This window comes from Python bivittatus, unplaced genomic scaffold (assembly GCF_059951505.1).
Source record: "Python bivittatus isolate LINGU-HERP-01145 unplaced genomic scaffold, Pbiv_v1 ctg000610_np1212, whole genome shotgun sequence".
In the NCBI taxonomy this organism is placed as follows: domain Eukaryota; kingdom Metazoa; phylum Chordata; class Lepidosauria; order Squamata; family Pythonidae; genus Python; species Python bivittatus.
The window spans coordinates 33669827-33687838 of NW_028277088.1; the positions used below are offsets into that span (position 1 = coordinate 33669827).

General features: G+C 35.8%; 1 protein-coding gene across 1 annotated transcript in view; it reads left to right on the plus strand.

Annotated features, from left to right (window-relative positions):
* The first annotated feature begins 213 nt into the window (after positions 1–213).
* The window catches only part of CHN2 (chimerin 2), a 144929-nt gene continuing 127130 nt past the window's right edge, over positions 214–18012 (plus strand). The window contains exon 1 of the mRNA XM_088150742.1: positions 214–919. Coding sequence (XP_088006868.1) covers positions 871–919 — 49 coding nt within the window. The 5' untranslated portion in view covers positions 214–870. The remainder of the gene's footprint in view (positions 920–18012) is intronic.

The following is an 18012-nucleotide window of genomic DNA, read 5'->3' on the forward strand; positions in this document are numbered from 1 at the left end:
ACTTGTCTTAGAAGGCTCCCCTGCTTTAACAGGAGGAGACGGGAGAGGAGGGGACCAAGTCGCACCCGCATACTTGGCCCTGCGTTCTCCACCGGGGAGCCGGAAAACGCAACAGGCACCCAGCGCACCCTGTGGCAGCCGCTGGGGACCCGCCCCTCGCTCTTGCCTCCCCGCTTCTCCCCTCCCCCAGAAGGCGGCGCGACCTGCCTCCGCTTTCCAATGTTGGACCAGCCTTGGCACATGGAAGGAGCCGGAGCCGCGCTCGCTGTGCCAGCTCTCCTGATGCCAGCCAGCGGCGAGAGCGGCAGCCACAGGGGCAGGCTACGGCTGGGCGCTGTCGGCGCCTCTTTCGCCTCTCGCGCGGGACTCCGTCCGTGCCTGAGCCCTGGGCTGTCCCCTCGGGGGCTGCAGCCCGTCCTTCTCTCGGCTTCCTTTGTGTGCGTGAGGGGAGCTTAGGCGGTGGCGGCGGCGGCGGCGGCGGCGGAGGAGGTGGAGTCGCTCGCTGCTTCGCTTGTCAAGACTGAGCCGTTTAGGCGAAGGGAGGGGAAAAGGCGAGGGAAAGAGCTGCTGGGGCGGCTCTAGTCAGCGGGAAGCCTTTTTTCCCCTCGGGCAGAGCGAAAGGAGCTGGACGCAGCTCGGCGCCCTTCCTTGGGCAGCTTCTCCTCCTTGCCCAGCCTGAAAGGGACTCCAACGAGCCAGCCACAGCAGCACGTTATTCGGACGAGGAGCGAGCAAAGCCCAGGCGGTGCCTGCTGTTGCTGCTTTGCTCAGCGCGGTTCCAGCACTTTGAAATGGGTCGGGGGCGGCGGAGGCAGCCGAACAGCAGCAGAACCCCCTGGACTAGTCACTAAGGAGCCCGAAGCGAGGAGGATGGCCACGTCCAGCAACTCCAGTTTGTCTGGCTCCTCGGTTTCCTCGGGTGAGTTTACAATAACTGCCCCCCCTCCCCCCGTAGGAGGATTTACCTATCTCCTGTCTTATTCTTGCTGGCCCCCGATAGTCTTAAATACCGTTTATTTGTAGCGTGTTTAATTCTGGCTGTATTTCCCGGTTTCCCACTAAGTTGCTTTTTTTGCCCTCTCTCTCTCTCTCTGTGGTAGGAACACCTGAGTCTGGATATAGCTGCTTTTATTATTCCATTTGTGGGCAAAAAGGAAGAACTAGGTCTAGGGAAGGAAGGTGCATGTTTTCCCTGGACACTAAGTTGAGAGAAGATAAATGTGAAAAGGTCTAGCATTTCTAAGCCCTCTGCCCCTTTTATCCATATATGAGCAAAAGGTTTTTAAACTCAAAATACTGACCGTAGTATTTAATCCATAAATAGAAGATACCCAGGTGACATTCTTGATATCTAGCTGACATGGACCTTGGATCAAACAAAAACATGTGTGAGTTTCTATTCATTAGTACTCAAGATAAGATGTGTAGAATTCCAGCACCAACAATCTCCAAAATTACATGTGCTTAGCTGAGCAGTTTATTCTAAGTGTGTGATTACACCTGTTCAGATGCTGAGATGCATGGTGCAAGTGGTGGAATATTAAAGAGACCAATTTCCCCTTGCTTCATTTTCTTACCTAGACTGGATAAGCATGTAGCACACCTTGTACAGAGATGAGTCACTCTCATAGCTGAGGAGAGGCAATTTCTTGATTGTATTACCAGGGTGGTGACCAGCAGCAAACGACGTTAGGACATAGGGCTTCTCAAATACAGAGGAAGACAAACCCTAATAAAGTTCTTCCGTTCTTTGCTGTAACTTCCGGGTATCTTTGAAGAGATTTGAAAGAGAAGTCAGGGCATTGGCCGGCTTGTAAATATTTTCTCAAAGGTGACAGTGGACAACCAAAGTTGTATTTGTTAACTTTATCATATTCAGGCAAAAGCATTTGGAGTGCATGCCTGTGCTTTTTTACGCTTTATATAGTACGCATATGATTGCACCATTATCTTGCAATCCAGTACATATTTAACTGAAGTAAATTACTATGTCTTCAAATGTTGCCTGAGCCTGAATTAAAGAATTTATTTTATTCCATTAGGTACTCCAGCTGTTTACTGTTTAATAAAGACTTCTTTTAGCTGCTTGGGGTTTTTTAGTTTATTGAAGTAGTTAAAAGCAAGACCTTTATTTAAGACCATAAAATTTAATGCTAATTAAGAATTTCAATATGTGAGCAGAATGGTACTCATGAGAGCTTGTATTGAAGCAGTATTTTTGCAGGTTTGAAGCTGCAGATAGTACCTGAGCATAGCATGTGATGAATCCAGGATTGTAATTTTATATTTGCTGATGTTACGTTTGCAGTTCAGACAACTGGATTATTATTTATTTAGAAATGTACTATGCTGCTAACCCCCTTAACATCTCTGGGCAGCTTACAAAAACACAATAAAAGCAACAATAAAACATCAACATTAATGAATAAAAATATTAAAAGCTAAAACAACACTTAATATTACAACATTAAAATATTGAAAAGTCTAAATAAACATGTGTTGAACCCCCTCCTAAACTGTAATAAAGAGGAAATGCTGCTTCATCTCCAGTGTGAACTGATTCCATAAGATGGGTTGCCTGATGGAGAAAACAGAATTAGTCATTTATTTCAAATGTGTGTGCGGGGGGGCCTTGCAACAATGTCCCGTTAATGACTTAAGCGTATGGAACAGACTGTACAGAGTGGATTATCCTGTATGGGGTTTGGATCAAAGGCATTTAAGGTTTTATATACTATTATAAGTATCTTGAATAGGTCCCTGAAGGCAACTGTCAACCAGTGGAGTTTTTATTGATACAAGGACTCTTAGACCTTCAAGAGACAATATTACCACCCATGGTAGCCACATTCACGGCCAGCTGCAATTTGCAGACCACTTTCAAGGTTTACTCTATGAAAAGCACATTACAATAATCTGACCCTGAAGTTACCATCGCATGAGTCATTGATTACTCTCCTCCAAATAGAGGTCCATGTAGTTTATCAGCCAAAGCTGATAAAAGGCCCTTCAGTGTAATATGATTGTCTAACCAGTGCCAACATTGCATCTAGAATGACCTCCAGTTTGTAAATCTAATTCTAAAGTGGGAATATAGAATAGACATACCTTCCAAAGTCAGTTCATCAAAATGAGAATAACCCAAGTTTAGTTTCAGCTTGTCTAATCTTTATACAACTTGGAGTTACTCAAAGGCTTTGGAGCCAGAATTTATATTATGTTGAAGATCCAGACTCTGGCATTTATGTCAAAGCCTTTGGTTATCCTATGTATTTTTATGTTTATATGTATCTTTTATTCTCAACAGTGGGTAAATGAAGGATAAATGGCAAAAGCAGCATTGCTTCGTCTTGATGCAAGCTCTGCCTCTTTGGTATGAACTTAGCAATGTTCCTGTGAAAAAGGTGAAGCTGGGTTGTGATGTCACAATGCTTCAGTCATCATTTTGATGAAACCATGAGATTCTGTGGATGCTTCTGCTTGACTTATATAGCCTAGATATAGTAATCCTGAAGTGGTACACTGATATAATGTAGTATAATCATTATAGCGTATAATATTATTATTCAGGATAATGTTACTAGCAATTAAAAATAAAAGGTAAAGAACACCAGAGAGAGAAAAAGAGAGAACTACTTATGGGAAATTGAGCATCTGAGGAAAAGACCCTAAAGTTGCAATATGCCAGAAATTTCTCTGATTCATGCTTTGTACTAAATTATACTTTAATAAATCATGGTCTATGGAATAAATAATGGTTGTGTTTGAACAATATGCTGAGCCATAAGCTTAATTTATAAACCACAATAGCTGTGACCACATATCATGCTAAGCAAGCCAGTGGCTAACAAACTACATTCTGACTTAGCATTTTGTGTGAAACAGCCATATTTAAAGTAACAGGGGACAAAATTAATGGAGAGAAAGCCAATGAGAGGGTAAGCAAGAGATGAATCTTACTTATATAAAGTGGATAAAGTATGATCTTTTCACAAGAAAGAGATAAAAAAAATTAGACATCCTAAGTGACCTGTACCATCATGATTACCGTATAGCAAAAGATATTTGGGTAAAATATCTTAACTACATTTATACAATAATGGAGTTTGAGCTGGTGTAGCTGACAGGAACCACACTGTAAAATTGGAGTGGGTAGTTCCAGGTGAAGATCATTGAGCAAGGATTTAAAATTGCAACTGTTTTCTTATAACCTGTTAACCTCTTATGAAACTTAATTGTGAAAGTTTCAAGTCAGGTAAAATAAGTACTTAGTGCACTGTTATATGATGGAATTCACAACTGCAAGATGTAGGATAATTTAAAAAAGGAATTAGACAAATTCATGGACAAAGCTATCAAATGTATCAGTATTAAAGATTATCCTCAGCACCCCACTTGCTGGAAACTTAGATGGGAGGGTATTTTTGTGCTCATGTTCTGCTTTAAGGTTTAGGGGCCTTGCATAAATTTCTTTCTTTTTTTAATAAGAACTTTATTATATTGTATTTCAAAATACAATTAAAATACAAAACAGAAAGTACAGCAAAGAGAGAAGATAGAGCTAAAAGAAAAAAGACAAAAACTATAATAGTGAAGATAGATAGAAAATTGAAACAGAAAGTGACTTCCGACTATCTCCATATATATATAGATACAAATTAAAAGAAATTAATCTCTTACCACTAATTAATCCAAGTTCACGTTATATCTATCAGCACAAACCATCTAATCATTAAATCCCACAATCAAAGCCTCATTTTTTTCTCCACACAAGCATGTAATCTAAGAAGGGTTGCCATAAGGAGACAAATTTAGAAACAGTATTATCTTTTATTAATGCTGTTAACTTCGCCATTTGAGCCAAATCTATTAATTTAATGATCCATTTTTCCACTGTAGGTATTTGTAGATCCTTCCATCTTCGCAGGCCTTGCATAAATTTCTGATCAGACAGGGATTAGAATGTCGGATTAGATAGGCCTCCGTTCTGCTGTGCTTGAGCATGATTAGGTTTCTAATAAAAATGTTCCATATGTGGGATTAGCCTATAGAGTTCAAGGATTTGCATAATTTAGAATACAAAATTTAGGAAGTGCTGTATAGTTCTTCAGATATGTCAGTATACTAAGCAAAAATAGTTGTTTCTGATATGTATATGTTTTTAAACATGGAAATACTTTTTGAAGTTCTCTTCAATGAGAAACATTTGTCTTTATTTTTGTGTGTGAAGTTCTTGAACTTTTCAATCATGCTTTCAACTGACTGTTCCTTATCTTTACTCCAAAAAAAAAAGTGCAGTGAAAATTAGGACCATAGTATGTATTTCATTTTTTCCCCTCCTTGCAGAAAAGTTTTCAAATACTGCAGTGAGTCCAGCGTATTTGACTCAGTGCATCCACAATTCGACTGGTTGTGGTTTTTGTTTCTCAGAGCTCAGCAAGTTTTTCACCATTTTCTAATAGCCTTTCGCCACAGAGTCCAGCTTTTAAAGATGAACAGCATACCATATGTGGGTTTTAAAAAATAGGTTTTGCAAATGATATATAATTATTTCTATTCATTTGACTTTCCATCGCAAGATGTTCTGTTGCTTGCATAAACACAAGAGTAATAAATAACAGTTAAGAATCTCCATAAACTATCACTTTATAACTTTGCTAAATAAACAATTATATAATAATTGTTCAAAGAACAGGAACTAAGAATGAGAACTTGAGATAAACTTTTGTAGCAACTACCTCACATTTAATTTGATGTGAGTATAAAATGTGGCTCAAAGGTCACATCATATGTTAAGAATTGCAATAAAAAAATTGCATAGAAACCTCTTTACTTAGACATGCTTTCCATATGATGGTTGAACAGTCAGGTTTGTTAGCTAGGCAGTCAGAACTGCACCCTTGCAATTTCTATTTGATTCTGCCAGCAACCAAGCATAGCAACCTGTTCTGAAATGTTGGGAGAGGAGAAAATTTCAGGGTTGGGATTCTTAAGTTTTTGCTATTTGAAGCAATAACCAGTACGTGTGTGTGTGTGTGTGTGTGTCTGTGTATAACACTTGCCCCCAAATATTGCAGATTTTGTGCTGACTCATTTTGGAAAAGTTAAGCGAGAAAAATCTATCTCTTAGAAATAAGAATTCAAGTCTTAGAAACCATCCTTGCCTTATCCCTTAGGTTATATCAACATTAGGATATGTACTCTGAAGCATAACATTTCTCTGTAGAGAGATAAATTCCTACATGGCCATGTTTGACCCAGATTTTGTTGAATTTAGAGTATGGCAAAGTAGCATGAAAGAAAAGTAAAGACTCTTGAAATTGTTCAAACCAGTTTGGTAGCTTTTATAAGATGGTTGGTATAAAGAAATGAGCTAGCTAGTGTAGCTGGTTTCTCTGCTATTACCTGCTTTTGCTGCACGTGCATCTGATAGCCATGAAGATAACAGTTCAACAGTTGCTGTGAGTTTAATTATGACATGCTAGAATAGTTTTGCCATTGTGGTGTATCCCAGTGGACATAACAATTTATCTAGTGGCATTATAAGAAACCAGCCTTAATCTACATGAGTTTAATTAAATACTTGTTTGGAAAATATAGTACATAACCATGGTCTACATTTTTACTTCTCTTATAATTGCAGATGACATTTTAAATAAAATTTAAGCAGTTTCTGAATTAATATATACTGTATATTTTGATAGTAAGTAAGCTGTAGTGAGAGAATGAAAATAGCTCAGGAATGGAGCTATCCATGTCACCTATTTGTCAATTATCATTCTGACTTATTTTCATCATACTAAAAGACATGAAAACATTCAATTTTCTCCTTGATGTATTTATAGCTAGTGTATGTGCTTTAGATGAAAGCTCCAAGCGGTCATGTGAAAAATTGTGTGCTAGTTGATCTGAGTTTGGGATTTTTGCTGTGATAGATACCATACAAATAATTCAACTTGCTGCCTGATCTTACATACTGCTCGACTGAGATAGTACCATATCTCATATTATCCTTTGCATAAAGGATTCATTATCCCTTTTATCAGCTTCAATATCACCTTTCCCAGATAATCTTCAAAACTTGGTATGGGTTTTTATTTGTTTTTAGATTATAAATTGAGAACAAACATTTCTAGTAAAGATGTCTGTAGAATATTAACTTCTGTGACAAATTTGCAAGGTCAAGAATTTTTAAGCAGAGCTGGATATTTCTGCTCTGTTGGTCAAATATAGAATGATGTAGTACAGAACTACCCAATGATTATGTTGGAACTGCAGGCCCTAGAGAATCAATTTTGCACAGTAGCAGCAAATATGAATATTGGAATACATTATTAGGATAGTGTATTCAGAAAATATATGTTTCAGATACAAGATGATGTGGTGCTGCGTAGACTGCTAGGGCTCCCTTCATCAACTGACCTCAATGCTCTGGAAAACCAGAAGCTCTCCTGTGTTCAAAGTGTGCAGGAAAGTTAATGTTACCTGTTACCTTCACTTTGTAAGTCAACTAACAAAATTGGGCAATGTATTAGCATATAATAATATGCTATGAGAATAAAGAAAAGGAACCATTATTTAAATTATGTCTGATAAAGAAGCACTTCCTTTGGCGTGATAATAAATTTGTTTGAAATGGTGCTGTAACTGTGGCTCAGAAAATGTAGGTGAATGATATGTTTGATCACTGATAAATTACAAAACTCCAATTATAAGAAATGGAAAGAGGAACAGGTCACCAAGGAAGGATACATAGAAATAGTCAAGAATTAATAACAATGATATCGGAAAACTTAAAGCTCAGAATGAGCTTAGATTGGTAAAGAATGCTAAAGACAACAAAAGGGCTTGTTTAGATATGTTTAAAATATAAAGGAAAGAGGTAGTATACTAGCTGTTCAACAAGATAGCAAAATGCTAACAGATAACACATAAAAATAAACTTCTCAATTCTTATTCTGGTTGCCTTCCCCAGCAACAGGCTATTTGTTCCAGTTTCATCTTGGAGATGGTTTATTTGAATGACTTTAAATCTCAAGGGCCACATGAATTGCATGATGGTTTGTCTATCTTTGAGAAATCCTGGAGAAGCAGATTAAGTGCCAGATGACTGGAGGAGGGCAAATGTTATCTTAAAAAGTAGGGAGGGAGAATCAGGGGAACTACAGACCAATCAGCTCAACATCAATACCTGTGTGGGAGGTTTCTAAAAAAGGTCATAAAATAATTGATGTAAGTACTTTGAAAACAATTTGGTGACTGTTAGAAATCAGCATGTTCAACCAAGTTTATCTCATATTTTGATAAGGTAATGTCCTTAGTAGATTGTGGGAATACCATGGATATATATCTTGATTTCAGCAAATCAAAGTATCTCATTCTATTCTGATTAGCAAGATAGTTACTATGGGCTACATGGCTTAAGAATTAGGTAGATACTTAGATGGCTCAAAACTGTATTCAGAGATTGCATATAAGATTGTGAGGGAGATACTGAGTGCGCTTCTATAAAGTTTAATCTGGGAAATTATATGTTGTTATTAATTACTTGGAGCAGAGGTGGAGCAACATTTATGCAATTTTCAGATTAACATACAATTGGGTAGGATAACTAAATACCCTTGAAGAGATTGGACTGTGTTTTTAATTTTTGTATTTTATATCATATTTTCCTATGTGAGCCATGAGAATAATTTTGACTATGGCAGCATAGGAATATGTTTAATAAATATTTTTAAAATATTTGATAGATAGACATGCAAAATCCTTCACTTAAGGAATTGTAATCAAATGCACAATAGTACTGGTGGAAAAGGTCTTGGGATAGTAATGAACCAATAGTGTGATGTGGCTCAAAATTAAAACTGCAGTTTTAACTTAAGGCAACACATGTATAATTTTATGATCGGGGAAGAAATATTTTCACTTTATTTTGCATTGGTCAGACTCACCTTCAAGGACCATGTTCACTTTTTGATACCATATTTAAAAAAGGATTTAAACAAGTGAGAATACGTTTAGAGAATGGCAGTGAGGATGATTATATGAGTACAAAGTCTTGTGAAGAGAGATGGAGGGATCTGGAAGTGTTTAACCTAAGGAGGAGAAGACTAAAACTATAATAGGATTTTTCAGGATTTCATAAAGATGAAGGTTAAGATCTATACTAGAGAGTAGGACACAGAATATTGGATTTAAGCTTCATGAAGGCAGATTCTAGTTGAATACCAGGAAGAAATTCCCAAGAAGAGTAGTTTATCAGTGGAATCAATTTAGTGATTCTGTAGTAACGCTAACAAACCAGTATTCAGTATTCCTACTTTATGTTTGACCCAGGGACCCTTCTACTAGGCTAGAGTTAGAACTAACAATGTGACATTTATGCCAGGAAGGTACTTAGCAATAGTCTAGGTACATTTGCTTTATTTTCAATGAAATGTTATCTGCTACAGATTTCCTTGAAGTACTGTTGTTAAGTAAAGAGTGCCTGAAAGTGGCAGATTAATGTCCCATAAACTACAATTCAGTGCTCCTGTTTTAATTCTGTTTATACACTGAAATAAATTAGGCTAGGAGTGATTGCTAATCTGCTTTCCAAAGCAATAGAGATAAGGCCATTGCACTTGCTCTAAATAATTGGTGTAAAATTATTTAATAAGTTGAAGAATTTATATATTATTATATCTATATGGGCATATGGTTCAGTCCCTTTAATCTCCAGTTTTAAACATCAGTAGCAGACAATGAGAAAAGGTGTCTGTGAGAAATCTTGGAAAACCACTTCTTGTCAGATTAGGTAATATTACACTAGATTGGAATGAAATAAAGAATTTACATAGAGATTTAGAATTAAAAATGGGTCCTTTGTCCTCATTAAAAATCTAGCCAGGTAGCTGGGAGTATAGGAAATTCTTTCACATTGAACGTTGTTACCATAAATAGAATAAAACAGGCAATTAAGAAGCATGCATAAGTATTCAGAATAATAAAAATATTCCAAATATTTTTGTGTAATTATTTAATTAGGTATTAGATCTGGATCTTCAGCCTTCCTGGAAGACTGACTAGATATGTAATTTTCAGACTGTCACTCTCACTGGCACAAAATGTCTGTGATGATGTACTATTATTCCCATTAGTCTCCCAAGATTCTCTGTATCTTTTTAACGTAGTTTTGATGAGGTCAGTACGTTTTAAACAAAAATATCTCTAGGTCTATATCTGAAAACAAAGGTGATTCTAAAGGCAGAATGCCAATTTCCAAATTATGTTTAAATTAAAATAATTTTAAAAGTTATTTTACTTATTAGATTTATGTCCTGAATTTCCTTCAAGAGCTCAAGCTGGCTTACATGAGAATCTCCCTTCAATTTCTTCCCATGAAAACTATATGATGGAGGTTGAGCTGAAAGAGAGTGTGTAGCCTAAAGTCACCCAATGGATTTCCATGGGTAAGAGCACACTTGATAATGGGTCTCTTCAGTACAACAGCAAAACAATTATACCACAATGGGTCAGAAAAATAAAGTTAGTGGGACATGTATTAAGATAAAATAGAAAGCTGCAATAAAATATTGTGTGCTGTTTAGCATGGAAAAGAACAAGAGTTCTCTTCTCAACCTGGAACATAAATCGAGTAGAACTTTTTGGGGTTGCTGAGGCTACCTTTTTAATTTGTGCTATTCTAAATCCTTTCTCTACTTTGGGTCCTATTCTCTGCTTTAGGATCAAGAATGTTATCTAGGCAAAAATGAGAGCTGTTTATAGAAAACAAGGATTTTTACATTGTTATGACTGGGCAGTAGGGTGTTGTACCTCAAAATAAGATGGAGTACCCGACATGCATGTTTTATCTTTTGTATTCAGTGTGAACTCAGGAATTTCCTTTCCAAACAATGAAGCAAATTATTCTAGCATTTTCTTAGATGTTCAGAGGGACCTTCTGGGTTTTAAGTACTTTTTCTCTCCCTTTTATTTGTAAATGTATATTCTGCATAATTAGGGAGTCAGCCATTCCATTGTCTGATTCTGGCCCATTTTCACTTCTATACTGATACAGTGTTGATATCCAAGTTAATTATTAGCATTTATGGTAACAATGAACTATATGATTTTATAGTCACAACAGAGGTAAAAAGGTCTTTCACATGAAATTTATAATTAGAAAGGATATGGCTCAGCCAAATAGAGAATTTTACTCTCCATTAATAGTAACAAGCCTAGAAGCAGAGAGATGACAAAGTATACTATTAGAATTTTAAATATTTTGTGATACACAACATACTTACAGAAGTCAAGTAATTAATGTTGTTAGTTTATCTTTTTATTGAATCTATTATAGAAAACAAGCTTTCTTCAGATGATGAGGCTTTACTAACCTTTTCTTTCCAAAGCCCATGACTACTCAACTGTCCCATGTTTATATATCTATTAATACTGAATAAAATTGCATAAAATCGTAGTGTTAGCAATTTAAATTTTATTGACATACATAGGAAATGTGACTTAAGTAGTGTAGTTTGTTATAGTCTAGGCTGACATGCTTGACTATCAGTCTGCAAGATCTTTTAAAAATAATTAGCAGTTCAGACTTTTTGTATGCTACACTGTACAATGGGCTTAGAATATCATAAACCCTTGATAAGAATAAAATCCCATTGATAGTCTGTGGGATGGAACTTTACTCAGAAGAAAGTTCCACTGAGAGAACTTTCTTAAGTGAGTGTACTCAGAACTGCAAATTACAATTGTTTTACAAAATAGTATGTTCATTTGTATTTAATTAGCTTTGCTTTAGCTCATTGTGATGCTGCTTTATGATATTTTGATAATATTATAGTTAAAATTATGTAACTTGTAGAAATTCAAATTATTAATCATGTTCAAATTCCACTGTGGATATGATTGGCTGAGAGTTATGGATGAGTTTATTATTATTCTGGAATGAAGGGTTGTCTCCAGGCTGCTGCAATAATTCTTTATCTAAGAACTCAGCACTCTCACAGATAGTTAAGGATTCAGCTTGAGAAAGTAAGATACTTTGCTACATAATTAAGGAACTGTAGTTAAGAAGAAGACCATTTTTTACAAAACCTAAGAATATGGTCCCATCTATACATATATGCCCTAAATTCTGAATTTCAAATTCTGAGTTTCTTTCTTCTGCCTTTTTTGCCAGTTGCAATTTGTTTCTCATACTATCTGGCAGGTTACACCTGGCCTATATATAGACCCAAGACCTAATTTTCTGCCTTGACAGCTTCTGTCCTTAGCTGCATCATGCTAATGTGAAATACTGCCAATAAATGGTGGATGCACATGGTAAAAGATGTTCAGATGTAATGCTAGCAAGAGCCATTCCCTCAGTTATCATATGAGGCTGTCAAGTGTTAGTTGATCACACCTCTGGCGTAAGGTTATATGTGATTATTTACAAGATAATCACATATAAGCAGTACAGTACTTGCATATGTCGTATGCCAAGAGGCTTTCTTCAGTCTTCACTTTAATCTTCACTTTAAGATTAATCTAGAATGACTATTCATGTTTACAAATGATTTTTTAAAAAAAATTCTTAAAAATTTAAACATTTTAATTTATTTTATATATTTAACCTCTATTTTTAAAGGTTTGTCTGCACTTTAAGGTCATTTTCAGATAATCTTTTTCTGGTACCATTTTGTTCTCTGTAAATCCTAGATTTCTAGGGAACTCCTCCATTTTCTTTTCTGGGACTGTTTTCAGAGAGATTGTTTTGTCATGTGCATGTAAAGACCAAGATTCATTTTCTGATAGGCATCTGTTGAGTTCAAAGTCTGATTCATAGACAGCATGAAAAAAAACTATGAGTAACATTTCCACTTTTGATGCTTCCAGGAACTTTTGTCTTATGTATAAGTCACTGGCTTTGAAGCCAACAATTTTAATAGTCAAGAATACAGTTTAGAACAGTTTGGGCAAGTATTCATTAAGATTAATGTAAGATCTTCTATACACACCTATTATTTCTAGTATATTGTGCAAGGGGCAAATCTCATTTAATCCTGACATGTCGACATAGGGCAGCCAACCGCCATATTCAGTATTGAACTAGTTGGTTAAATAATCTGATTCAGTGGGAGGTAGTTCTTTATTTTACCTTAGTACTTAATAAAATAAAGTGCAGCATAATGTTTTTGAACATGGCATGCTTTGAGCATATTATTACTCTTGGATTTATGTATAGATTGCATTATCTTTAAGTAATCAGTTAGCTCCTAACACTATGATTCCAAATGGTGAGTCAATGGCATGTAGAAACAGTGATTATTCCTTCCTAGTGTTGATAACTCTAAGCTCTTCTGTATTCAAAGATGTATGTATTTGATTCACAAGTTTATTTAATTAATATTTACCTTCATAATATTTATAGCCTGCTCTAATCCTAATGCATTGAGAGGGAAAAAGGCTTACTATCATATATAAATAATAGAAATCAAGAATTAACAAATTGTGTATCGAAAGTGCCATTCTCCTAAGCTAAAGGCCAAACCCACCAGCAAAAGGTTGCTTTGGCCTGTTTTCAAAGTACCAGTAGAATATGGGCCATCAGTTCCTGTGGGGGAGAGGGGTCCATAATAAGGGGCTACCACTGAGAAAGCATTTTAATTACTAAATATATTCCACTTTAGTGCCTCACACAATATTTTGCATTGTTGTGCAACTTTAAATCTTACAGGCTGAGACTGTAATTTAAAAACACAACGAAGCAAAATGTAAAAGAGCTTCATTCATTAAAGGGCCCATGGGACAATCAGGTACTGGGTGTGCCTCAGACCTATTGTGCTTTCAGCAGAGGAACAGGCAGATTATGTTCTAAGAATTAGTTGAAAAGGGTTGCTTGGTGTACCATGATAAATTTCAACAAATTCAAAAAATCAGCCAGTCACTAAGTAAACAAAGATAGAAGTAGCTGTTTTTTGACATATTTGTTTTATAGATTACACAGCGGACACATTTTTGAAAAATATACCATACATTATTTAGGGCCAGTTGGATAAGTAATTTAGGAATAGGTAATGTTATGATGGCAGATACTGATCTGTTGACTATTTGTTTTATTTCTTTATTTCTTTAACTTGCTATAGTGCTGGCTACTGAAGTCTCACAGCAATTTACAAAACAAACAACGTGAAAATGGAAATATTAGAAACAGTTAAAATGGCACTTAAACTAGTAGATTTAAAAGTTAAAATTAATAGTTAAAATCAACAATGAAAAGCCTGTACAAATAGATGTGTTTTAAGGAGTCTTTTAAAAGTCAATAAAGGTGTTAGGCCTTTCAACGCTGAAAGGAGTGTCTTCCAAAGACCTGGAGCAGCAATAGAGACGGTTTAGTCACTGCCAAACAAGCTCTTGGCAACTCTGGGCAAACCTCCTCAGATGATCTCAGTCAGCACTGAGGTTCATAGATCAAATAGCATGGTCCTAAGCCATGTACAGTATGACTCATACTTTGTATTTTGTCCAGAAATGAATTTGTGGCCACTGAAGTGCTTTAAGCACCGGTATAATATGATTTCTTCACATTCTTTTGGAGGCCAACCTGGCTGCTGAGGTTTGTACCGATTGAAGTTTATGGACTAACACAATGGCAGCCCCACGTGGAATGCATTACTATAGTCAGGCTTATCAGTATGTGTACTACTTTGCTTGGTGCTCAACAGGTTCGGTGATGGTGATAGATTCTTTTAATTCTTTTTGTTAAATGAGAATCTGTTATCTGCAAAGCATTAGTAACTAGCATCATATTTTTTTTATGAGAAAGCTTCTGGACCCTACATACAATCTATAGGCTGCAACTTGGTTGCTTATTTGGAAATATGCCACCTATTTGGAAAAACAAACCCAGATATAGGGTTAGATACTAGAGAGCACCCTGAGAAGTAGAGTCACTTGGAGAAACTTCACCAGTTGTCCTGTTCATGGCACAATGGTAGCAGTAAAATACTTAGGGGAAGTTAATGGTATACTTATAAATCAGTTTTTACAGTAAACAAGCCAAATTGTTGAATTCAAAGCCAGAAGCCTGCAGCTGAGATACAGTCATGCCTGTTCCTCAAGCCAGGGGGTACTGCACAAGATTTTGACTGATTATGCAACCACTTAGATCTTCTCCACAATGATGTGTCCTCAGTTTGGCCTTTCAGTTCTCCCAACAGTGCACACATTGCTGCTATAATTCAGATCCATCCACCTTGCTGTTGGTTGTCCTTTTCTCTTTCCTTCCACCTTTGCCAGCATTATGGACTTATTAGAGAGCTGGGTTTTTGCATAATGTGGCTGAAGTAAGATAATTTGAGCCTGGTCACTTGTGCCTTGAATAAGAAATCTGGATTGATTTGTTCTGTGACCCAGTTGTTTGTTTGTTGGAGAAGACTCTCGAGAATACCATGATACCAGAATAGCCAACTATTCTGGTATCATGGTATTCTCGAGAGTCTTTTCCAACACCAAAGTTCAAAAGCATAAATATTCTTAATATCCTGCTTCTTTAAAGTTTTCACCTGCATAATGTGTCACAGGGAAAAGCATTGCCTGAATGATTCTGTTATTTGTAGGTACAGGCAGAAGATACCCACCAGTGCTTTCATTGTCTATTCTAAAGCTAATTGTTGTGCCTGTTGTCATTAGCTTGGTGTTCTTTAAATTTAATTGTAGTCTCATTTTTTTCACATGGATAAACAGCACCAATCTGTCTGGATTTTCATTCATTCATTTTTAAAGAACATCAAGTCTGGTTTATTTGCCTTGATGAAATTACTCTGCATTCTTCAAGATTATGAAGACAGATTGAGTTTTAATCTGAATAGTTCATTCATGTTAGTTATCAGTGAAATGCTCTATTTTTCACCCACTCTGGTTTGTTGTAACATTTATGTTTACTCAATTATTGTTAAAGAAAAACTTAATGCAATATCATAGTATCTCTAATGAACATTTTACCACTTGGTTTCTTGTTTTGCAATTTTAAGATAAATGGTTCTGTAAATTTCTGATACTAAAACTTCATGTGGAGTGTCAGTTGGTAAGAGAATAGTTTTGGTAATTATTCTTTCAAGAAAAGCAAAACATTGTATCCATGAAAGTCCATTACTGATGTTCAGTAATAGATGAAGGAGTTATTATTTATGTTATCTGAAGCACTCATAGTAGCAGATGTCACCTTGATTTCACCTTAATAATGTCTGTAATGTCCATTAGTGCCCCCCCCACTCTAATTTGAGATGTTTCATGTCAAAAACATGGCTGTTCCGACATTTCATTCAGATATGTTTTGAATTTAAAACAAGTGTTTTACATTCATAATAGGCCACATCGTTACTGGGACAGTACTGGAATGGTTGGAAAAACCTAGTTCAAGCTCATAGTGTTTTGAGTTCATTTTGTGCACCCTTGTTGTTCATACTTCCCAACTTTTTTTATTTTTTTGCTCACTGCAAAATATATTATTTGCTCCCAAGTACACTTCCTAATAATGTTTTTTCTAAGTTCTCTTCCAGTTTATTCGGTTTTAACCATACATGTGGTGGTATGTAGTATGGTTTGAGATCTCTTATATGATGGCTTTTGAAATGGTCACATACATTTTAAAAATGGACTACAGTTTAAGGTTTAATTTGCTGTTATGTCTTGTGCCATTATGAATTATATTACTTACAGCAGATTCTGATGTTCCTGTATTAAAAGGATACAGGAACTTGCCTTGCTCATCATTATTCTATCAAATTGTTTTATTTGTTTCTGTTAAATTTCTGGCAAAAAATATTCATTTAATATACTATTAAAATGCATTGTTAGTATTTTTTCATCACTGAAGTGATTGGCACTGAATTTGGACAACTGTTCTTATGACCTTATATACTATCAATTACTGTAGAACATTAGCATCCTAGAAAGATAAAGGCTCCCTTCAGGAAGAGAAGCAGTCTATAAATAATAATAAATAATACAATGAATTTATTAAAACTGCACATTGACCATCTCTTTGTCCTTTGGGTCTACCTACAAGATTATTCTCAACCTTTTTATATTTAAGTTTGCATTCAAGTATGAAACTAGAATGACCTTTGGCCATCTTATAGAAAAATTTGCAATGGATAATTGAAATGCAGATATAATTTAAGATACTTACATCATGTATTTACATAAGCAAGCTGGTAGACCATCTTCCTTTCAGCGTACTTCAGTTTATCAGAGAAAATTATTTCCTAATATGGAATTGTTCAGATGTGTTAGACTATAGCTTCCATAATTTCCAGTCAGTGACCACTATGACAGGCTGATTATGAATTATGGAGTTAGTAAAGCAATGCATGCTGAAGCCATAATGTTAAGAATTTCTTGGAGTATAGATTTTTAAAAGCAGAACAGAGCCTTGCTCAAGGATATATTAATTATTATCTCCTTTATGTTAAAAATAAGGAGTGTTTCTGCTTTCAGAAAACTTAGGAAGAGTGCTGAATCTAACCCTTCCTCGATATCTATTGTTCTTTGTGTTGGTCATATGAAAATAGCCATAAACAATTTGGTCTTCTTATGAACTGAGGATTTAGTTGCAGAACCAAAATTATCTAGATCTTACATGCATCCCCATTCTGTGCACCTGTTTCCAAATATGTTTTTAGGATATTTTAAACGATAGTGTCAGTTCTATCATTTGTATAATTAATTTATAATTAATTCTTTTTTTTTTTACCAACTACAGTACATAATTATTCTTTTATTGCCACGAGTGCATAATTCAGTACCATTTTTCACACTGACTTGGCACCTCTACTTTTTATTACAGAATCTGCTTTGTGCTACCATTTGAACACATTAACAGGTGCAGTTTCATTCTCTGCTAACTGGCAAAGCATTTGACCATCAACTTCTTTGTTCCTGAAACTTGTCTTACTTGTCCTAAATCTGTTTCATAGTTATTGTGCATGTTACAATTCAGCATTGAAAGCATTATTTTTTTCTATTTTT